The sequence below is a fragment of the Brachyistius frenatus genome, unplaced genomic scaffold (genome assembly GCF_029030835.1).
Source record: "Brachyistius frenatus isolate BFR_SWC_R1_liver_20210118 unplaced genomic scaffold, ASM2903083v1 Contig_461, whole genome shotgun sequence".
NCBI lineage: Eukaryota > Metazoa > Chordata > Actinopteri > Embiotocidae > Brachyistius > Brachyistius frenatus.
In genome coordinates, this window is record NW_027211060.1 from 70,595 (window position 1) to 93,729 (window position 23,135).

Sequence of the window (23,135 nt, forward strand, 5' to 3'; positions counted from 1 at the left end):
GTGATGGTGATGGCGATGGTGATGATGGTAATGATGATGATGGTGATGGTGATGGTGATGGTGATGGTGATGGTGATGGTGATGGTGATGGTGATGATGGTGTTGATGGATGATGATGGTGATGGTGATGATGGTGATGATGATGGTGGTGATGATGATGATGGTGATGGTGATGATGGTGATGATGGATGGTGATGGTGATGATGATGATGAGGGTGATGATGGTGATGATGATGATGATGATGATGATGATGATGATGATGATGATGGTGTTGATGGATGATGATGTTGATGGTGATGATGGTGATGGTGATGATGGTGATGATGGTGTTGATGGATGATGATGTTGATGGTGATGATGGTGATGGTGATGGCGATGATGGTGATGATGGATGGTGATGATGATGGTGATGGTGACGGTGATGGTGACGGTGATAATGGTGATGGTGATGGTAATGATGATGATGGTGATGATGATGGTGATGGTGATGATGGTGTTGATGGATGATGATGGTGATGATGATGGTGGTGATGGTGATGGCGATGGTGATGGTAATGGTGATGATGGTGATGATGGTGATGATGGTGTTGATGGATGATAATGTTGATGGTGATGATGGTGATGATGGATGGTGATGGTGATGGTGATGGTGATGGTGATGGTGATGATGATGGTGATAATGGTGATGGTAATGATGATGATGGTGATGATGATGGTGATGGTGATGATGGTGTTGATGGATGATGATGGTGATGGTGATGATGATGGTGGTGATGATGATGATGGTGATGATGATGATAGTGATGATGGTGATGATGATGGTGATGATGATGATAGTGATGATGGTGATGATGATGATGGTGATGGCGATGGTGATGATGGTAATGATGATGATGATTATGCTGATGATGATGATGTAGCTTTTTATTCTTATTCTGTTCACACCAAAATGTTCTAATAAACAGCGTGAATCTAAAAATATTCTGGTTCATTTGAATGTTTTTGTTAAATGTTTCTGTGAAGTTCGTATTTCATTGTATATTTCATGCCAGTTTATTTACTGTTAGTTTGTATTTTACTGTGTGTACTGTGAGTCTGCCTAACAAGAAGTGACTCCACTTTAAGACATGAAAGCTTCACGCTAATATGGAATACACACTTTGTTATGGTCCAATGTGTGTGTGTGTGTGTGTGTGTGTGTGTGTGTGTGTGTGTGTGTGTGTGTGTGTGTGTGTGTGTGTGTGTGTGTACTGTATGTACTTGTACAGCTGTCTTTGAGGGGACCAGTTGTACATCATCATTATGAGGACATTTTGTCCTCTGTCTCTCACAGCTGTTCAAAAGACAGTCTGAGGGTGAAGACTTGTTTCAGTTTTAAGGCCAGAACCGGGTCAGTGTCGGTACAGAGTCCTCATAAAGATAGCTGTACAAGTGTGTGTGTGTGTGTGTGTGTGTGTGTGTGTGTGTGTGTGTGTGTGTGTGTGTGTGTGTGTACTGTATGTACTTGTACAGCTGTCTTTGAGGGGACCAGTTGTACATCATCATTATGAGGACATTTTGTCCTCTGTCTCTCACAGCTGTTCAAAAGACAGTCTGAGGGTGAAGACTTGTTTCAGTTTTAAGGCCAGAACCGGGTCAGTGTCGGTACAGAGTCCTCATAAAGATAGCTGTACAAGTGTGTGTGTGTGTGTGTGTGTGTGTGTGTGTGTGTGTGTGTGTGTGTGTGTGTGTGTGTGTGTGTGTGTGTGTGTGTGTGTGTGTGTGTGTGTGTGTGTGTGTGTGTGTGTGTGTGTGTGTGTGTGTGTGTGATTAAATAAACTGAATCTGACAGGCAGAGAAATCCAGTTTAAACTGCAGACTACAAGACATCAGCAGTAATCAGCACTGACCTGTGTGTGTGTGTGTGTGTGTGTGTGCGTGCGTGCGTGCGTGCGTGCGTGCGTGTGTGTGTGTTCACTGAAGCTGAAACTGGACGATGTCACATGACTTCTCTGAACAAAGGAGCAGCCAATAAATACCAATAAGATGTATCAGAACAATAAACTGATCAATCCTGTCCAATCATCAGAACCAACAAAAACAACAGAACCAAAGTTCTGGTTCTTCAGACAGAAACAGACTTTTAGTTCATTGAGGATTCGAACTGACGACCTCTGACAGTTTGTGATATTTAACCTCCTCTTCCTCCTCCTCCTGCAGCTTCATCATGTTGCTCCTCGTCTTTCTTATGATTCTGTCCTCTCAGTTTGAGGTCATGTTTCCTCCCCCCTCCCTGCCCTCCTTTTTTCTCCTGCTCCCCCTCCTCCTTCTTCTCCATCGACTGAGGTCGGACTAACCCAGCCTTTCCCACATCATACTCTTCTTCTCCTCCCGGTGTCTGAGCGGCTCCCATCTCTCCATGATGTCTGAGAGGAGGTGCTCCCCGGATGACGACTGCTTCTCCCTCCTGTCCCGGCTCGGCTCCGACTCTCCTCGTCCTCGGATGAAGTATGGAGGGATGTTCTGTAATGTCGAAGGAGCGTTCGAGAATAAAACCCTCAACTTTGAGTCATTCAGTCCTCAGACGCAGCGACGCCAAGCCACCTGGATGGCCAGCCGGGACAGAGGAGGACAGACGGTAGTGTTTCCCTCTGGATCGACCCAGGACAACTACAGCAAGAGAGAGGTACCAGTTTGAACTTCCTCACGAAAGTAAGAGGTGTTTCTGTCTCACAGTTTCATAAATAACAAACTGGAGCAGAGAAACATCAGATTTTGGGGAACAAAATCTTCAACATGATGCTCATGTTGTCATGTTTGGAGAAGCCTGTTGCCATGGCAACACAGTTCAGGTGGTCCACAGTAAATGTTCCCCTCAGAAGGTCCCAGTGGAACTCGGTGTTGACAGTCTGACTCTGGGAGACGAATTCACGGTGACACAAAGAAAACTCACCTGGTGTCTCCTGACCTGATCTACCTTCTTCGGTCTGGGACGGTGAAGCTCCGCCCCTCTTGAAGCGTGATGTCATCAGAACACCTGAATTTCTGTATTGGAAATCACTGCCTGGGCTCAGGAACACTCAGCTGTTGGAGAGTTTTGAAGATTTTGTCCTCCCAAAATCTGATGTTTCTCTGGTCCAGTTTCAGGTTTCCATGGTGACATCACTAATGTTCACGTACCAGTGGTCACGTTAACGTTTGATGAAGGGAAGACACTCTGAATACTTCCTCATGGAGGTTGTTGGTCCTCCCTGAAGCACTGTGCTGCGTTCAATAACACTCTGAACTTATTGATCTCCTCCTCATCATCATCATCAGTCTCATGTTCATCTTCATCGACAGAGTTGAACCTGTAATCAGCTCCATCATCATCAGACAGACCGACAGACAGACCGACAGACCGACCTCTGTGTCGTCCCACAGAAGACGGTCGGTAGACACACTGAGACAATCCTCAGCCACGACATGTAATAGTTTCGGGATATCATTTCAAAATAAAAGCATTTGCACCACATGCTATATATCAGAGAAGTGTTCCTGACAGACAAAGCTCAGTTTAAACCTGAATATTTATTGATTGAATAAATACTTTTCATTCATGGTGAATGTGTACTGATGAAAAGATGGCTGTGACTCCACCACATCACTCCATCACGTTCCTACTACAGCTCAACTTTACAGATCAAGACTGGGCAAGGTCTGGACTACAAACATGTCTGCTTCAGTCTTCACATAAAAAGTACGCAGTATTTGTACTTGCAGTTTTGTGTTTTAGAGTTTGCTGTCGGTGCTTTTAGTGAAGGATGAAATTCGTCTACGGGGCTTTTATTTTGAAACTCCACACCGGAATCTGTTTGTGTGTGTGTATCGTCGGCATCGTGACGTCAGTGGTAACGGCAGCAACAATAGCTGAGTGTGCGGTGTGAGATTGGATCAATCAGCCGATCACAGATCGATCAACATGTCGTTCCAAGCCAAGAAGAGCAGCGCGAGACCCGCGGTAGGTCCAACCGAGCCGAGCCGAACCGAGTCGAGCCGGGGAAACCGGGTGGGTCTGGCCGGTGAGGCGGGATGCTGCAGCTCCGCCTGTCAATCACCGCGCCTTTAGAGGGTCTGCAGCAGCGAACAGGGACACCGGGCAGAACCGATCCGTGCCGGGCCGAACCGAACCGAACCTGCTGCTTTCTGCAGCATCTGTGGTCTCGCAAAGCTCGGTTTTGGGGGTTGGTGGGGGGGGGGGGGCGAGAGGGGAGGGGGTAATGCTGACAGGTTTGGGTTTTTTTCGGAATAAAAAACGCTGCGTTCAGGAACAGTGGTACATTTCAGCTCTGTACACGAAAACAACATGTTCAGATCTGACCCGTTTCAGGCTCATTCAGTCTGGATTAAAGACTGATGACAGACAGGAGGCGGAGCTCTGAGGAGGTGGAGCTCTCTGACAGTCTGAGGTTCCTCAGCAGGGTTCCTGTTGGTCCTGTTGGTACCTTCAGATGGTTCCTCCCTCTGACTGCTGTCAGCTGCTTTATTGTTGACATGCAGAACTCCTCCTGATCTACCCAGCATCCTCTGTCTGTCTGTTTCCAGGGTGACCGCCTTCTCATCAAAGGAGGGAAGGTTGTGAATGACGACCAGTCGTTCTACGCTGATGTCTACGTGGAGGACGGAACCATCAAGTAAATCTAAAGTCTTCCCCGTCATCACATCAAATGTTTGTTGTTGTTGTTGTTGACCTTTAGGGACCTTCTGTTAGTCTGAACATCTCTGACATCATCACACTTCCTGTTGTGTCCTGATCAGACAGATGGGTGAGAACCTCATCGTCCCTTCCGGCGTGAAGACGGTGGACGCGTACGGTCAGCTGGTGATCCCCGGAGGCATCGACGCCAACACCAACCTGCACGCTCCTCAGAAAGGCCTAACCCCTGCCGACGACCTCTACCACGGAACCCGAGCAGCGCTGGCCGGAGGAACCACGACCATCCGTCAGCAACTACCCTTAATCTGTCAATAACCTGTCAATAATCCATCAATAACCTGTCGATAATCCATTAATAACCTGTCAATAATCCATCAATAATCTGTCATTAATCTGTCAATAATGTGTTGATGCTGCCGGGCTCCAGTCAGAATGATTGATTGATGTGTTGTCAGTGGACCACGTGCTGGTGGAGCCGGGGACCAGTTTACTGTCAGCGTTGGATCAGTGGAAGGAGGCGGCGGAGCAGCGAGCCTGCTGCGACTTCTCGCTTCACCTGGACATCACGCGCTGGCACGAAGGGATGATCGAGGAGCTGGAGACGCTTGTCAAAGACCAAGGTCAGCCTCACCCATCAATAATCAATAAGTAAAGAAACTGCAATACTCTGTGTACTGCTGAGTATTACCTGTAGTATTTGTGTTCCAGGTGTGAACTCCTTCCTCTTCTTCATGGCCTATAAAGATAAATACCAGAGCTCCGACTCTCAGGTGGACCTCACAATGTTATTGTTTTTGTTGTTTATTTGTTGTTTAGTCATTGTAGTGATTGTATTTCTTGTTTGTTTGTTGTTATTGTTATAATTATAGTTCTTGTTTTCATTGTAGTCATTAGTATTGTTGTTTATTGTTACTATTATTATAGTTGTTGTAGTGATTGTAATTTTGTTTGTTTATTATTATTATTAATGTTGTTTACAGGTATTGTTATCATAATTGTTGTTTATATGTATTGTTACTATTGGTTTGGTTGATGTTGTCGCTGTGGTTGTTTGTTTTCTGATGTATCACTTCCTGTAATTAAATCTGCTTCCTGTTCTCATGGTTTCAGCTCTACGAGGCGTTCGGGGTTCTCCGGGATCTTGGAGCCATCGCGCAGGTCCATGCTGAGAACGGTGACATCATTGATGAGGTAATACAGCCTGACCAATGGATGAGGAGCTCTGCCATTTTTCATATATTTAATGAACACAGAGAAACATCAGCAGGTCGATGTTACTTCAACTGGTTTGTGTTTCAGGAGCAGAAGAAACTTCTCTGTGTTGGCATCACTGGACCTGAAGGACATGTTTTATCCCACCCTGAAGAGGTGAGCACACCTGGGACACAACTGCTACACCTGACACACCTGAGACACACCTGGGACACACCTGTTACACCTGAAACACCTGGGACACTTGAGACACACCTGGGACACACCTGTTACACCTGAAACACCTGGGACACTTGAGACACACCTGGGACACACCTGTTACACCTGACACACCTGAGACACACCTGGGACACACCTGTTACACCTGAGACACTTGAGACACACCTGGGACACACCTGTTACACCTGAGACACACCTGTTACACTTGACACACCTGAGATACACCTGGGACACACCTGGGACACACCTGTTACACTTGACACACCTGAGATACACCTGGGACACACCTGGGACACACCTGTTACACCTGAGACACACCTGAGATGGTGACCAATGCCGTGTGTTGTCATGTTGTGTCTCAGGTGGAGACAGAGGCAGTGTATCGGGCCGTCACCATCGCCAAACAGGCCAACTGCCCGCTGTATGTTACCAAGGTGATGAGCAAATCTGCTGCTGATGTCATCGCCAAAGCCAGAAAGAAAGGTGACGTAATCATCTTCATCATCATCAACAATTCGGCCCGAGGGCTCCACCCAGTGTCTCTGCATGTGATGGAGACACACACCCAGATAAACTGTCCTCAGTGTCCCCACCCCTTATTGACCCTTTCCACCGGGTATCTGTAGAACCGAAGATGTCCAGCTCCTCTGCAGGACTCTGGTTCCTCACCTGGAAAATAGGGAAGGTGGTGGTTCTCAGAAAGGTACTTGGACCCTGTTGGTTGAACATCTTCCTGTTTTTGTCCTCAGGTATGGTGGTGTATGGTGAACCAATCACAGCCAGTCTGGCCACTGACGGCTCTCACTATTGGTCCAAAGACTGGGCCACAGCTGCTGCCTTTGTCATGAGCCCGCCCCTCAACCCTGACCCTTCAACTCCACAATACCTGACTTCCCTGTTAGCCTGGTTAGTATCCACCACATTAACCTGGTTAGTATCCATCATGTTAACCTGGTTAGTACCCACCACGTTAACCCGGTTAGTAGCCATCATATTAACCTGGTTAGTACCCACCACGTTAGCTTGGTTAATACCCACCATGTTAACCTGGTTAGTAGCCATCATGTTAGCCTAGTTATTACCCACCATGTTAGCCTGGTTAGTACCCATCATGTTAACCTGGTTAGTACCCACCATGTTAACCTGGTTAGTATGCGTGGTTAGCTGCAGCTGAAACTGACGGTCTTCCTGTCTTCCAGCGGTGACCTCCAGGTGACCTCTAGCGCTCAGGCCAGTTTCTCCACAGCTCAGAAAGCTGTTGGAAAAGACGACTTCACTTTGATTCCAGAGGGAACCAATGGCATCGAGGAGAGGATGTCGGTGGTCTGGGACCGAGCGGTGGTAAGATACCTGCCGCACACAGGTTTAATCAGGTGACTCACCATCAGACTGGTGTCTCCCTCAGGTCGTCCTTTCAGATGTTTCAGAGCTTACAGAGGTTTCAGATGTTTCAGAGGTTCAAGATGTTTTAGATGTTTCAAATGTTTCAGAGGTTCCAGATGTTTCAGAGGTTCCAGATGTTTTAGATGTTTCAGAGGTTCCAGATGCTTCAGAGGTTCCAAATGTTTCAGAGGTTTCAGATGTTTCAGAGGTTCCAAATGTTTCAGATGTTTCAGAGGTTTCAGAGGTTCCCGATGTTCCAGATGTTTCAGAGGTCCAGATGTTTCAGAGGTTTCAAATGTTTCAGAGGTTCCAGATGTTTCAGAGGTTCCAGATGTTTTAGATATTTTAGAGGTTTCAGATGTTTCAGAGGTTCCAAATGTTTCAGAGGTTTCAGATGTTTCAGAGGTTCCAAATGTTTCAGAGGTTTCAGAGGTTCCAGATGTTCCAGATGTTCCAGAGGTCCAGATGTTTCAGAGGTTTCAAATGTTTCAGAGGTTCCAGATGTTTCAGAGGTTCCAGATGTTTTAGATATTTTAGAGGTTTCAGATGTTTCAGAGGTTCCAAATGTTTCAGAGGTTTCAGAGGTTCCAGATGTTCCAGATGTTTCAGAGGTCCAGATGTTTCAGAGGTTTCAAATGTTTCAGAGGTTCCAGATGTTTCAGAGGTTCCAGATGTTTTAGATATTTTAGAGGTTTCAGATGTTTCAGAGGTTCCAAATGTTTCAGAGGTTTCAGATGTTTCAGAGGTTCCAAATGTTTCAGAGGTTCCAGATGTTCCAGATGTTTCCAAGGTCCCAGATGTTTTAGAGGTTCCAAATGTTTCAGAGTTTCCAGATGTTTTAGAGGTTTCAGATGTTTCAGAGGTTCCAAATGTTTCAGAGGTTTCAGTTGTTTCAGAGGTTCCAAATGTTTCAGAGGTTTCAGATGTTTCAGAGGTTCCAAATGTTTCTGATGTTTCAGAGGTTCAAGATGTTTTAGATGTTTCAGATGTTTCAGAGGTTCCAAATGTTTCAGAGGTTTCAGATGTTTCAGAGGTTCCAGATCTTCCAGAAGTTCCAGATGTTTCAGAGGTTCCAGATGTTTCAGAGGTTTCATTTCCAACCCTGAACCGTTTTCTGTGTCTGTTCTCTCTTCACAGTGTTCAGGGAAGATAGATGAGAATGAGTTTGTTGCAGTAACGAGCACCAACGCTGCTAAACTCTTCAACATGTACCCTCGTAAAGGTATCTGGTATCCATTAGTCAGAGTCTGTAGAGGAGACGGTTCTCTCTCCTGTCTCTATGATGTCAGAGGTCATGTGTGTCCTCTGTATTCAGGACGGATCGCTGCAGGATCTGATGCTGATATCGTCATCTGGAACCCGAAGGAGACACGAACTGTCTCTGCAAAAACTCACAACCTGGTAACAACATGTCAGTCACTAACAGCATGTCAGGGCTCATCAGGGCTCATCAGGGCTGACCCCTGCTGACCTCTGTCCCCTCCTGTGTGCAGACCGTGGAGGTGAACATCCTGGAAGGTTTGGAGTTCCGAGGTGCAGCGTCGGTGGTCGTCAGCGGTGGCCGTGTCGTTCTCCAGGATGGAAAACTCAACGTGACGGAAGGTTCGGGGCGCTTTGTCCCCAGGAAGGCGTTCCCCGACATCGTGTACCGGAGGATCAAAGCCCGCAGCAAGGTAGGCAGCTGACACCTGGACACCTAACACCTGACACCTGACACCTGGACACCTAACACCTGAAACCTGACACCTGACACCTGGACACCTAACACCTAACACCTGACACCTGACACCTGATACATGATACCTGACACCTGACACCTGGACACCTGACACCTGGACACCGGGACAACTGACACCTGACACCTGGACACTTGACACCTGACACCTGGACACCTAACACCTGGACACCTGGACACCTGGACACCTGGACACTTGACACCTGACACCTGACACCTGGACACCTGACACCTGATTGATCAGGTGATTTATTGATTGATTGATTGATTGATCAGGCGATTGATTGATTGATTGATTGATTGATTGATTGATTGATTGATTGATTGATTGATTGATTGATTGATTGATTGATTGATTGATTGATTGATCAGGTGATCAGAGCTTCAGCTCCTCAGATGTTTCTGTCTCCATGTTTCAGATGGCAGAGGCTCGTGGCGTCCCCCGTGGAAACTACGATGGTCCGGTCCATGACGTCATCAGTATGACTAAATCTATCCCATCCACTCCCACCACCAGGGGGCCTCCGTGTCCAAAAATCCTGACTGGTCCCCGAAACCTGCACCGATCAGGATTCACTCTGGCAGGTTTGTGAAGCAGCTGATCTCTGCAGATACACATGCAGGAAACTGTGATAACTGATTCTTCTTTCTGTTCCTCCGTCAGGAGCTCAGGTCGACGACCACATACCTCGTCGGTCCACTCAGAGAATTGTTGCGCCTCCTGGTGGACGATCCAACATTACATCCTTGTCTTAAAACAGGAAGCTCAAACAGTCCATCAAAGTATTGAATTGTCTCCATCCAAGTCCTACTGCAGTTTCAGCCCAGACTACTAGTAGTACTTCAATACTTCTACCTGATACAACCTGAACACCCCAACCATCCGACTGGAATAGTTTAACTAGTGACTAACCCTCCTTCTGAAATACAACTAGTACTGATCCCTCCTGTGGCCCCAAAGCTAGACTCAACCTTCCTCCAACCTGATGTACACTTTAATTGTTGTACTGAAATGACGACCGTCCAACAACCCTGAAACACACAACTACTCCTCGACCCTCCATAACTCAGCTAGAGTTAGATCCTCTACTAATGACACTTAACTAGTCCTAAAACCAGCCAGCAGCTGGTGATAAAGCCCTTCAGCTACTCCGATATCATCTTCTAGTATTAGAGCCAACAACCACCTTCAGTACGACAACATGTCTTCTGTTTCCTTTAAACCCTAAAAATACTCAACAGCTACGACTGCAACACGTATGTTACAACAAATACTTTCAGTCCAACTCTTCCCAACTAACCCATACAACCACATAACTAGTACATCAACAAAGCTAGTACCACATAACTAGTACATCAACATAACTAGTACCACATAACTAGTACATCAACATAATTAATACAACCACATAACTAGTACAGCCACAAAACTAGTACATCAACATAACTAGTACAACCACATAACTAATACATCAACATAACTAGTACATCCACATAACTAGTCCATCAACATAACTAGTACAACCCCTTAACTAATACATCAACATAACTCGTACATCCACATAACTAGTCCATCAACATAACTGGTACAACCACATAACCAATACAACATAACTAATACATCCACATAACTAGTCCATCAACATAACTAATACAACCCCTTAACTAATACATCAACATAACTAGTACAGCAACATAACTAGTACAACCACATAACTAATACATCAACATAACTAGTACATCCACATAACTAGTACATCAACATAACTAGTACAACCACATAACTAGTACATCGACATAACTAGTACAACACATAACTAATACATCAACCTAACTAGTACATCCACATAACTAGTACAACCACGTAACTAATACATCAACATAACTAGTACATCCACATAACTAGTCCATCAACATAACTAATACAACCCCTTAACTAATACATCAACATAACTAGTACATCAACATAACTAGTACAACCAAATAACTAATACATCAACATAACTAGTACATCCACATAACTAATACATCAACATAACTAGCACATTAACATAACTAGTACAACCACATAACTAGTACATCAACATAACTAATACAACCCCTTAACTAATACATCAACATAACTAGTACATCCACATAACTAATACATCAACATAACTAGCACATTAACATAACTAGTACAACCACATAACTAGTACACCCACATAACTAGTACAACCACATAACTAGTAAATGGTCTGTACTTGTATAGCGCTTTATCACCTTTCTGTCTCAAAGCGCTTTAACATGGTTTTCCATTCACCCATTCACACACTAATGAGACAGATCACCATGCAAGGTGCTGCCATCAGGAGAACATTCACACACCGATGGTTCACCATCGGGAGAACATTCACACACCGATGGTTCACCATCGGGAGCAACTTAGGGTTCAGTGTCTTGCTCAAGGACACTTAGGCATGTGGACAGGAGGAGCTGGGGATCAAACCACCAACCTTCTGATTAGTGTGAAACCTACTCTACCGTCTGAGCTACAGCCTCCCATTACTAGTACACCCACATAACTAGTACATCAACATAACTAGTACTTCAATATAACTACTACAACCACATAACTAGTTCTAAATGGGACAACTAATCTGACACCCAACAACAGTGCTGGTACAGCGTGTTACTGCCATTGTATAGAATCAGTCATGTGACGTCCCATCATCACTTCATCTGATGAGCGCAGTAGCAGCAGTAGCCATGTTAGCATTAGCATTAGTGATGTAACATAATCTTTTGTACCTTTTCATCACTTCATTTCAAGAAAAAACACCTGAATCGTTCATCATGGAGGATTTAAAGACCGCCGGGTTTACTGGACCTTCTTCACTCAGCTGGATGTTTCCAGATGTTTCCACGTTTCCAGATATTGCCATGTTTCCACATGTTTCCATGTTTCCACATTTCCATGTTTCCACGTTTTCACGTTTCCATGTTTCCACGTTTCCATGTTTCTACATGTTTCCATGTTTCTACATGTTTCCAGATGTTTCCACGTTTCCAGATATTGCCATGTTTCCATGTTTCCACGTTTCCATGTTTCCACATGTTTCCATGTTTCCACATTTCCATGTTTCCATGTTTCCACGTTTCCATGTTTCTACATGTTTCCATGTTTCCACATTTCCATGTTTCCACATGTTTCCACGTTTCCACGTTTCCACGTTTCCATGTTTCCACGTTCCCATGTTTCCACATGTTTCTATGTTTCCACGTTTCCACATGTTTCCACGTTTCCATGTTTCCATGTTTCCACGTTTCCATGTTTCCATGTTTCCACGTTTCCACGTTTCATGTTTCTACATGTTTCCACGTTTCCACGTTTCCATGTTTCTACATGTTTCCACGTTTCCATGTTTCCATGTTTCCACATGTTTCTATGTTTCCACGTTTCCACATGTTTCCACGTTTCTATGTTTCCATGTTTCCACGTTTCCATGTTTCCACGTTTCCACGTTTCCATGTTTCTACATGTTTCCACGTTTCCATGTTTCCACGTTTCCATGTTTCCACATTTCCATGTTTCCACATGTTTCTATGTTTCCACGTTTCCACATGTTTCCATGTTTCCACGTTTCCATGTTTCCATGTTTCTACACATTTCCACATGTTTCCATGTTTCCACGTTTCCATGTTTACACATGTTTACACGTGTCCATGTTTCCACGTTTCCATGTTTCCATGTTTACACATGTTTCCATGTTTCCACATGTTTCCATGTTTCTACATGTTTCCATGTTTCCACATCTTTCCACATGTTTCCATGTTTTCATGTTTCCACATGTTTCCATGTTTCCATGTTTTCATATGTTTCCATGTTTTCACATGTTTCCATGTTTCCATATGTTCCAGATGTGCTCCTGCTCTTTGTAAATGAAGTCCATGTCATCCTGATCTCGTCAGTGTTATTAATAATGTTTTTAATTAGGTCAGACTGACACTTCTGACTGTAGATGGTGCTAAAAAAAAAATCCAGTGATCGCCTCCAAGTAGCAATGGCATAAAAGCCACGCCCCCTACAGGAAGTAAACAATCTGACCCACCCCCAGAAATGTCTACCAGGAGCTGAAGCAGGTTTAACATATCTGCTCCTGCTGTATTAGGGTCAATAACACCCACCGTGACCTCTGGCCTTTGACCTCTGATGACCTGATTTTTAATGGTGTGGTTGATTTGTAAAAAGTTCCTGATCATTTTGTATTTTTTACAGTTTTTGTATCCTGTTAGTATTAGCATCAGTTTAGTGTCCGTGCAGCTCACAGAGGCCATCCCGGTCCCAGCTAAGAGGACCAGAGAGATGAAGACATGTTCTTAAATTTACTGAGTCCTCGACTCAGTAAATTTAAGAACATGTCTTTCTCTCTGAGCTACAGCTGTCTGTTAGCTCAGCTTAGCATGGAGACAAAGTGTTAAGGAGGTGTCTGGTTTGAAGAGTTTGGGCTCCAACATGGCGGCTGTGTGTCTGTGTCTGTAGCAGCTGCTTGTGTCTCTGTCCTCACAGATGCACCGAAGCCAAAATGGAGGACGTGAACTTTTTGTTGACATGGTAATCTTGTGCAGATGTGGCAGCGTGTCAATGCTGTTACCATGGCAACGATGTATCTGTTGTTGTTGATCCTGTGCTGAATGCAAAACGACTTTAGTGGTGATGAGAACTGCATGAATAAAATGTGAAGAGAAAAACACAACAGAGTGAGACATCTGTTTCTTACACCGTCTGTCCTCAGATAAACTACAGAACAACCATTAACATGCAGGGACCATTCTCACACAGCAGGGGGAGCTGTTCACACCTGGACCACTTCACTGGACACAGCTTCATCTTCATCACCACCATCATCATCATCTTCATCGCCATCATCATCACCATCATCTTCACCATCACATCATCATCACCATGATCATCACAACCATCATCACGTCCACACTCCCATCCAGCAGGTGGCGCTCACCTTCAAACCTTTAAATACACCTACAGTTGGCTCATTTCCTGTTTGCTCCATCGTCTCACGCGGCCGCCAGTAACCGAACACAGACTCACCGGCACCGCGCGGTGCAGAGGATCACGCGGCGCGCGCACAGGTGGTTTGAAGTGTAGCGGAACAGTTTGTTTTTAAACTGATGTGACGTCACTGACCTGCTTGTTTGTCACGTAAAAAACTGAACAGAAAACAGAAAATCTAAGGTGTTAAAAACAAACATCCACTGAGATACCTGACAGGTGAGTGATTGACAGGTTGTTTACCTGAACTGATGTTTATTATTATTTCAGATAAATTCAGGACAGTGGAACCTGTTTGATGTGACTGTTCCTGTGTCCTGTAGGTGAAATAAAGACGTGCCTGTCCAGGTGGAGGTGATGGGAGAGTCTCGTCTCATCGTGGAGGAGCTGCTGGCTCTGTGTCTGCAGAGGATCAACATGGAGGAAGACAGTGTGAACACGGAGCACGGTGAGGGACGGGATGGTGGGATGGGTGGGGAGGAGGGACATGACAGGACCCCCTCTGACACGCCTCCTTCCAGAGATGCTGGCCGTGCTCAGGAACCTGGAGGCCGTGAGGAGGAAGTGGCTCCTCGCTGAGACGGAGGTGAAGAAGTTCAAGGAGCTGCTGGTGAAGTCGGACGTGAACAAAGCTGCTCTGGAGGTGAAACTAAAACACGCTCGAAACCAGCTGGACGTGGAGATGAAGAAACGCTACAAGATGGAGGCCGACTACCAGTACCTGGTGAATCCAGCACAGAGGACGGAGACTGAGGACAGAGAACGGAGACGGAGACTGAGGACAGAGACGGAGATAGAGGATGGAGGATTGAGACGGAGGACAGAAACGGAGACTGAGGACAGAGACCGGAGACAGAGGACAAAGACGGAGACGGAGGACTGAGACGGAGAACGGAGACAGAGGACTGAGAACGGAGACAAAGGACGGAGACGGAGGAAAGAGACAGAGGACTGAGACGGAGGACAGAGAACGGAGGACAGAGACGGAGGACATATTTTAATGTTTCTGGTAGCCTTCCTGTCTCCGTTCTTGTGGAGGTGATGGAACATCACTGCTGTGTCTCAGTGTGGACAGCAGGGGGTGCTTACGGCCCTTCGTGTCCTCTGTGTCCAGCAGAGACAGATGCAGCTGATGTGTGACATCCTGGTCCAGGACAGTAAGTCCAGCGTCGTCCTGAACGACGAGCAGAAGTCTCTGTTGGCGACGTTTGAACACAAAACAGTAAACGTGACCCTTCAGAGGAGCAGCAGGAGGTGAGACACCATGACATCTTCATCGTCCGACATTGTGACATCATCATCCACTGACATCATGACATCATCTACTGACATGACATCATCATCCTCTGACATCATGACATCATCATCCTCCGACATCATGACATCATCATCCTGACATCATGACATCATCATCCTCCGACATCATGACATCATCATCCACTGACATCATGACATCATCATCCTCCAACGACATGCAGCAACCTGTCCTTCTGTCCTGTCAGGTTGGCAGTGATTGATGAGTCCTCCTTCCTGTCTCACTCTGACATCAGCTACGATCGAACAGACGACGACATGGTACACACACACACACACACACACACACACACACACACACACACACACACACACACACACACACACACACACAGAAACACACACACTATATTACTGCTCATATTTATGACGTGTTGTCCTGATGTGTTGTCTTCTATCTGTTTCAGGATTTGGACACAACTGTAATTAAACCGCTGAGATCTCGAGCCAGAGAGAGGAGGGTATGAGACAAACTGCATGACATCATCATTACCGAATGATCTGTTGCTGCATTGTTGTGTTGTTGTGTTGTGTTGCTGTTGTTGCGTTGCTGAATTTCTGTGTTGCTGTTGTGTCGTTGAATTGATGAGTTGTTGTGGTGTCGTTACGTTACATTACATTACATTTATCTGACTCTTTTGTCCAAAGCGACTTACAATAAGTTAATTTCAACCATGAGGGTTCAAACCAGAACAACAAGAATCAAGAAAATGCAATTTCTTCCAGAAAGCCAAACTACAAAGTTCTATCAGTAAGTTCTATTTTAAGATACTGAAGTTCTACTGTTCAAGGTAAAGGAGGAGGAGGATGAGAGGAGGAGGAGGAGCGGAGTGGACGGGGTGGGGTGTAAGGTTGGACCATGTCCTGGATGTAGAGGAGGAGAAGGAAGAGGAGTAGAAGGAGGAGCAGCGGAGTAGTAGAGTAGTGTGAGTGAATCTAGGAGGTTAAAGACCAGTCGAGCTGCTGCATTCTGGATGAGCTGCAGAGGTCGGATGGTACGAACAGGTAGACCTGCCAGGAGGGAGTTACAGTCGTCTAGATGTGAGATGACCAGAACCTGGACCAGAGCCTGCACCTCCTTCTGAGTGAGAAGAGGACGTATTCTCCTGATGTTGTGCAGCATGTATCTACAGGAACGTGTTGTTGCAGTGATGTTGGCAGTAAGAGAGAGTTGACTGTCGAGTGTCTCCGAGGTTCTTATCAGTCAGGGTCGGGATAACAGAGTTGTTGAAGGTAGTAGTCAGGTCGAGGGTGGGAGAGTCTTTCTCTGGAAGGAAGAGCAGGTCGGTCTTGTGGAGGTTGATTTCCAGGTGGTGTGAGGACATCCACTGAGAGATGTCAGTCAGACAGGCAGAGATTCATGCTGCTACCTGTGTTTCAGATCTGGAAAAGAGAGGATCAGTTGGGTGTCATCAGCATAGCTGTGGTAGGAAAAGACATGCGAGTGAACAACAGAGCAGAGAGAGTTGGTGTACAGAGAGAAGAGGAGGGGACCCGGGACGGAGCCTTGTTGTTCTATTGATGTGTTGTTGTGTCGTTGTTCTGATGTTCTGTTTTCTCCTCAGCGTTCCTCGATGGTTCTGTCTTCAGTTGCTCCGGTGGGTCGACGAGGTCGAGGTGTGAACGTGTCGTCAGAGCCGCTGGAGATCAAAAGTGTGGAGAAGGTGAAGAACACTAAGAGAACCTCAGTGATCAGACGTTCTGTCAGACGTTCTGTCAGACGTTCAGTCAGACGTTCTCTCTGTGTTCTTCTCAGGAGGTCGAGACCATCGTGAAGGCCTCTGTAATGACTCCTGAGTCCGGAGGTCACATCCACATGGTGGTGGGGATCACACAGGAGTGTTCTGGGTCACTGGAAGACAGAGCAGGAGGAGCAGGAGGAGCAGGAGGAGGTGAGCTGAACTGCTTTCTGATGAATTCAGTTGAATCAATCATGTGTCCCCGTACACTTCCTTTCTGGCTGCAACAAACCAGTAGTGCTGCAGGTGACAGTAACCATAGAAACCAGTGGTGCTGCAGGTAACAGTAACCATAAACACCAGTGGTGCTGCAGGTAACAGTAACCATAGAAACCAATTTCAATTCAATTGTGTGTATATAGCGCCAAATCCCTCCACCGGTTGGGGTGAGAGGAGAGCAGAGAGAGAAAAGGACAGTATAGAGATCCAAGACATGAACTGTTGGTGGGTCAACAATCACAGAGCAGAGACATGCAACTCCATGACGGGACATCTGGAAAAGAAAGAACAGAAACTGTACGAGCGAAGGAACTGAATGGAGACAACAGATAATAATAAGAAACTATGGGAGAGAAAAAGATGGTGAGGTATGAGTTATAGAGAGTTGAAGAGTGAAGTTAATGATGATCTATCAGGATGATGTGGTTCTATGAGATCTATCAGGCTGATGTGGTTCTATGAGATCTATCAGGATGATGTGGTTCTATAAGATCTATCAGGATGATGTGGTTCTATAAGATCTGTCAGGATGATATGGTTCTATAAGATCTGTCAGGATGATTTCTGAGTGGAGAAAACAGGTCGGAGACGTGAAGGTGTCGGTGGTGAACCGTGGGCTTCTGCTTCAGACCAGTGGTGCTGCAGGTGACAGTAACCATAGAAACCAGTGGTGGTGTAGGTCACAGTAACCATAGCAACCAGGGATGCTGAGGTCACAGTAACCATAGAAACCCGGAATGCTGATGGTGTCCTCTGCTCCTCAGAACAAACCTCTCTGTGCTGCGAAGTCACGGGGGCGGAGCCTGAAGACGCTCCGGTGGAGGACAGAGCAGCTCTCATCAGCAGAGCTCAGAAAAGCCTGAGACACGTGTTCCTGTCTAAAACGGTAGCGCCGCCTTCATACTGACCTGCACACCGCAGACTGTCTTGTTGTCCTCTGGCAGTAACCAGGTGCGTCCTTCCAGGTGATCCGACCGGAGACCTGCATGCCGTGCGGGAAGAGGATTCGCTTTGGGAAGATGGCGATGAAGTGCAGGAACTGTCGTGTGGTCGCTCATCCAGAGTGCAAACAGAAGTTCACCAGCGGATGCTCCGCCTCCGACGCCGTGACAGGAAGTGCAGCTCAGAAGGTCAGTTTGATCTGAGCCTCATTCACTTCCTGTTTATGTCAGAAGTCCCCAGAGATTCTGTCTGATTTTAGGTTTCTTCAATGTCACAGTGATCAGTGACGATCTGCTGAGTCATCAGTTCATATCTCAGCCAGTTTAAAACAGGGAACCAGTGATGTCTCTCTGTCTCTCCGTCTGTCCCTGTCTGTCTCTCTGTCCCTGTCTGTCTCTGTTCAGGACTCCTTGGAGAATTTTGTTCCTCCGTCTCATCCCAGAGTTCCTCCTCTGCTGGTCGACTGTGTGGCTGAGATCGAGAGGCGGGGCCTACAGGAGGTGAGCTCCCACTGGATTAAAACTCATTCGGGTCCTAAAGACCTCCATGTTAATATCAGTGTCATTAATACTGAGAGACTCTCAAACCAGTGGTACAAAACAGCTAATCAGTCCATCAGCTGATCAGTCCATCAGTCTGTGGTGAGAACATGAAAAAGGTTCTTCTGTGTGTCGCCTGTCTGTCCCCAGAGAGGTCTGTACAGGGTTCCTGGAGGAGAACGTCTGGTGAAGGAGCTCCGAGACCGGTTCCTTCTGGGTAAAGGTTCTCTGATGCTCAGCAAGGTCCAGGACGTCCACGTGGTCTGTGGACTCCTGAAGGACTTCCTTAGGAGACTGAAGGAGCCTCTGATCACCTTCAGGCTGCACCGGACCTTCATGGACGCCTCCGGTACGGACACACAGGGACACACACCTTAACAAGGGGGACGGGTCAGAGGGGGAGGGTGGAGCTTCAGCATGTCTGAAAGGAGAAGCTGATTGGTTCAGAGGATCATTGGTCAGACGATGACAGGTGAAGATGAGGAGGAGGAGGAGGAACAGATTTTCTCATGGAGCTCCATTTGAATGTAAACAGGAAGTTAACCGATGAACAAAATGTCTGAGAACTCAAGTTTTAATAATAATAATTCTTTGTTCCAGAACTGTCTGATGAAAACTCCGCCTCTACCATCATGTATCGAACCATAGCAGAGCTGCCGAAGGCCAACAGAGACACACTAGCCTTCATCATGCTTCATCTTCACAAGTGAGGAGGAGGAGGAGGACAGGTGGGGAGGGGAGGGAGGAGAGGGGGGGAGGGGAAGGAGGAAGAGAGGGAGGAGGGGGGAGCTGCAGACTGGATCAGATCATCTGTATCTCTGCATGTTAAAGCCTCTGATTGTTTGTAAATAATTGACCTATGACCTCTCCTCCGTTGCCAGGGTGATGGAGAGTCCACAGTGTCAGATGGATCAGAATAATTTGTCCCGGGTGTTTGGACCGACCATTGTGGGTCATGGGATGTCGGAGCCGTCTCCAACAACCATCATGAGAGACACCAACACTCAGCCCAAGGTCTGTCCCTCAGACACGTCCAGGAGACAGGAAGTGGACAGGAAGTGTCATTGTGTGTATTGATGGTGTGTATTGATCAGGTCGTCTGGCGTCTGCTGTCCCTCTCTGAGGACTACTGGAGACGTGTCCTCACCTCCCACACGGACCAGATCAGGTCCTCGTCCTCCACCAGTAAGATGAGCCCAGGAGACGGACACGGTGGGTCTCATGTCCTGCTGCACTGGATGACTTCCCAGAATCCTTAGGGGCTCTGCTGCCATCTTGTTGTTCAGGTTGTCCTGTGGACAGGGAGACAGGTCTCACTCTGTGTCCTCTCCACCTTCCTCTCAGGTCGACTGTTTACACCTCTGACGTCTCCAGAGCTGAACTACCAACCTGCAGGAGGAACTCTCAGGGGACGGATCAGGAACCTGGGCGGCGCCTTCAGCAGCACGTAAGGTCCAACACGTCAGGTCCTCTAAGACAAATGATGTCACATGATGGCACATGTCTCTGACTTCAGTGTTGGTTTGTTTCGTCTTCAGGGGGCGCCCTGAGGTTGGGAAAAGGTTCTTCACGTCTCCCAGCTGATTGACCACCTGCTCATGTGATGTCCAGTGTGAACTACACACCACTGTGTGCTGCTGTTAGCGTGTTTCACATCAGAGGTCATCAGAGAACATCAGAGGTCATCAGAGAACATCAGAGGTCATCGGAGAGCATCAGAGAACATCAAAGTTCATCAGAGAACATCAAAGGTCATAAGAGAAAATCAGAGGTCATCGGAGAACATCAAAGGTCATCAGAGGTCATCGGAGAGCATCAGAGAACATCAAAGGTCATCAGAGAACATCAGAGGTCATCAGAGAACATCAAAGGTCATCAGAGAACATCAAAGGTCATCAAAGCTCATCACAGGTCATCAGAGAACATCAGAGGTCATCAGAGAACATCAAAGCTCATCACAGGTCATCAGAGAACATCAGAATCTGTCTGCAGCAGAACATTGGAACATGTTTCTTATATTCTGTTTCTCTGTGGTTCAGATGAAAAGAAACGTTCAACAGAGCACGTGAAGTGCACAGTTTTTATTTAGACAAATTATATTATAATTATATTACATTACATTATATATGTTGCAGGCTGTCAGCCGGTCGGATCCTGTTCTGTCTGATCTGGGTTTGGTTTCACTGAAGCACTTTAAAGTTGAACGATTGAAACACCTTCATGTGTAAAAGAAAGTTGAATAAAAGTAAAGTATCATTAGAGGATGTGTTTCTGATGCAGTTTCTGATCCCTCTTACAGGACAGATGTTATTTATCCTTCTGTCTCTCTGTCCTTCTGTCTCTGTCCCTCTGTCCTTCTGTCCTCAGTGATCATGTGATTTTCTGGTTTACAGATCCTGAATCATTTTATTAATTAATACAATGAAAGTTTCTTATTCTTCAAACATCATTAGGAAAGAGATGCAGTGAAAGTTTCATCCAGCAGGAGGCGACAGAGTCCAGAACACTGACAACACCTGACCAGGTCTTTGTGCAGCTGAGGGAGGAACCAGCAGAGGTCAGTGTAACACAACAATAAACACAGCAGGAACCCACACCTGGCATCAATATAGTCTGGACTGACGGGTGTGGAGGCCCTCAGTGTGGACAGAAGGCGTGGGGACCCTCAGTCTGGACTGAAGGCGTGGAGGCCCTCAGTCTGGACTGAAGGCGTGGGGACCCTCAGTGTGGACTGAAGGCGTGGAGGCCCTCAGTCTGGACTGAAGACGTGGGGACCGTCAGTGTGGACTGAAGGCGTGGGGACCCTCAGTCTGGACTGACAGGAAGATCCTGTGAGCCAGGGTGGATTAACACAGTTGGCGCTCTTTAATTGCTCCTAATTGAATGTGACACGTTGTTAATTAATTATCAGCCGAGGTTAATGAAGGCCGCTTTGACAGGCGGCTCCAGATGTCCACACCTGTTTGTAATGTGCTGACTCGTCCTCTGGAGTGTCTCCGCTGTCCTCTTCATCAGGATACCACAGAACTCGTCACAATAAAAGTCCAGAGTGCAGCTCCCTTCCTGATCCTTCTGTTTTTGAAACTGATCACCTCCGTTGATCAATCTATCATCATAAATTCTTCATCATGGCTTATTCTACTATTTCCTGTTTACATTGATACTTCTGGTCTGTATTTGTGATCAGATGATGTAATGACATCAGCCGCTTTAATGACGATCATGTTCAGAAATAATCTATTTTATTTAAATGTAGGAAGAATCAATTACATGTAAGAAACCATTTAATCAATCAATAAACTCATTTCACGTGAACACATGTGAAACATATCATCACGTGTTGTTATTGACCAGTTTAATTTGTGATCTCATCGTTTTGTCAGCTGATCTGTAAAATCAGATCAATAACTGAGTGTTCAGCTGCTGAATCACACTAATGGATCACATTATTGACAAACAAACAATCAATAATCACTGATGATGTCACTGAGTTTATTAAAGGGTTGATCTGCAGAGACCCATTCTATTTCATTTTGATGTGATTTGTTATTTTAATGTGAATTGCTTTATTTTAATGGGATTTTATTACCTGATTTTATTGCTTCATATTTCATGTTATTAATCTGTAAATAACTGATTCTGATGTTTTTGATGTGAAACTAGACTCCTGATCGACTTTCTCCTCTTGGTGTCGCTCTCCCCTTGCTCGGCTGACTCTCTGCTGGGATGGAGGGAATTCCCTCCGCAGCACGCACACACACACACACACACACACACACACACACACACACACACACACACACACACACACACACACACACACACACACAGCAGCTGAAAGTGTTTTTCTGTTTGCAGTTGAAGGTCGACCGCTTTGTTTCATTTTATTTCCATTTTTCTGACTGAATCCCAACAATAGAACCACAGTAGAGTTCAACAATAGAACTACAGTAGAGTCCAACAATAGAACCACAGTAGAGTTCAACAATAGAACCACTGTAGAATCCAACAATAGAACTACAGTAGAGTCCAACAATAGAACCACAGTAGAGTACAACAATAGAACCACAGTACAGTCCAACAATAGAACCAGATTAGAGTCCAACA

The 23,135-nt window shown here is 46.0% G+C and overlaps 2 protein-coding genes across 5 annotated transcripts; both read left to right on the forward strand.

Moving 5' to 3' along the window:
* The first annotated feature begins 2,374 nt into the window (after positions 1 to 2,374).
* dpysl4 (dihydropyrimidinase like 4) lies at positions 2,375 to 10,465 on the forward strand. Of its 2 annotated transcripts, none has more exons than XM_069687428.1 (15): positions 2,375 to 2,666; positions 4,565 to 4,653; positions 4,778 to 4,962; positions 5,132 to 5,296; positions 5,385 to 5,446; positions 5,787 to 5,867; positions 5,976 to 6,044; positions 6,470 to 6,590; positions 6,857 to 7,013; positions 7,307 to 7,448; positions 8,628 to 8,712; positions 8,806 to 8,891; positions 8,984 to 9,163; positions 9,645 to 9,810; positions 9,890 to 10,465. In XM_069687428.1, the coding sequence occupies exons 1-15, from the start codon at positions 2,400 to 2,402 to the stop codon at positions 9,979 to 9,981; spliced, it is 1,947 nt and encodes a 648-aa protein (XP_069543529.1). In that variant the 5' UTR covers positions 2,375 to 2,399; the 3' UTR covers positions 9,982 to 10,465. The 2 variants fall into 2 exon arrangements, with proteins under 2 accessions (XP_069543529.1, XP_069543528.1); XM_069687427.1 differs by lacking the exon at positions 2,375 to 2,666 and adding an exon at positions 3,858 to 3,980.
* On the forward strand, positions 10,463 to 21,726 carry LOC138614165 (rac GTPase-activating protein 1). Of its 3 annotated transcripts, XM_069687425.1 has the most exons (18): positions 10,463 to 14,355; positions 14,442 to 14,494; positions 14,599 to 14,723; positions 14,797 to 14,999; positions 15,390 to 15,529; positions 15,778 to 15,850; positions 15,997 to 16,050; positions 17,155 to 17,253; positions 17,346 to 17,481; positions 18,312 to 18,433; positions 18,513 to 18,677; positions 18,894 to 18,989; positions 19,179 to 19,377; positions 19,629 to 19,734; positions 19,910 to 20,042; positions 20,123 to 20,240; positions 20,373 to 20,475; positions 20,567 to 21,726. In XM_069687425.1, the coding sequence occupies exons 3-18, from the start codon at positions 14,633 to 14,635 to the stop codon at positions 20,610 to 20,612; spliced, it is 1,884 nt and encodes a 627-aa protein (XP_069543526.1). In that variant the 5' UTR covers positions 10,463 to 14,355; positions 14,442 to 14,494; positions 14,599 to 14,632; the 3' UTR covers positions 20,613 to 21,726. The 3 variants fall into 3 exon arrangements, with proteins under 3 accessions (XP_069543526.1, XP_069543525.1, XP_069543527.1); XM_069687424.1 differs by having other exon boundaries at positions 10,463 to 14,494; XM_069687426.1 differs by lacking the exons at positions 10,463 to 14,355; positions 14,442 to 14,494; positions 14,797 to 14,999 and having other exon boundaries at positions 14,638 to 14,723; positions 20,567 to 21,725.
* Positions 21,727 to 23,135: the final 1,409 nt, after the last annotated feature.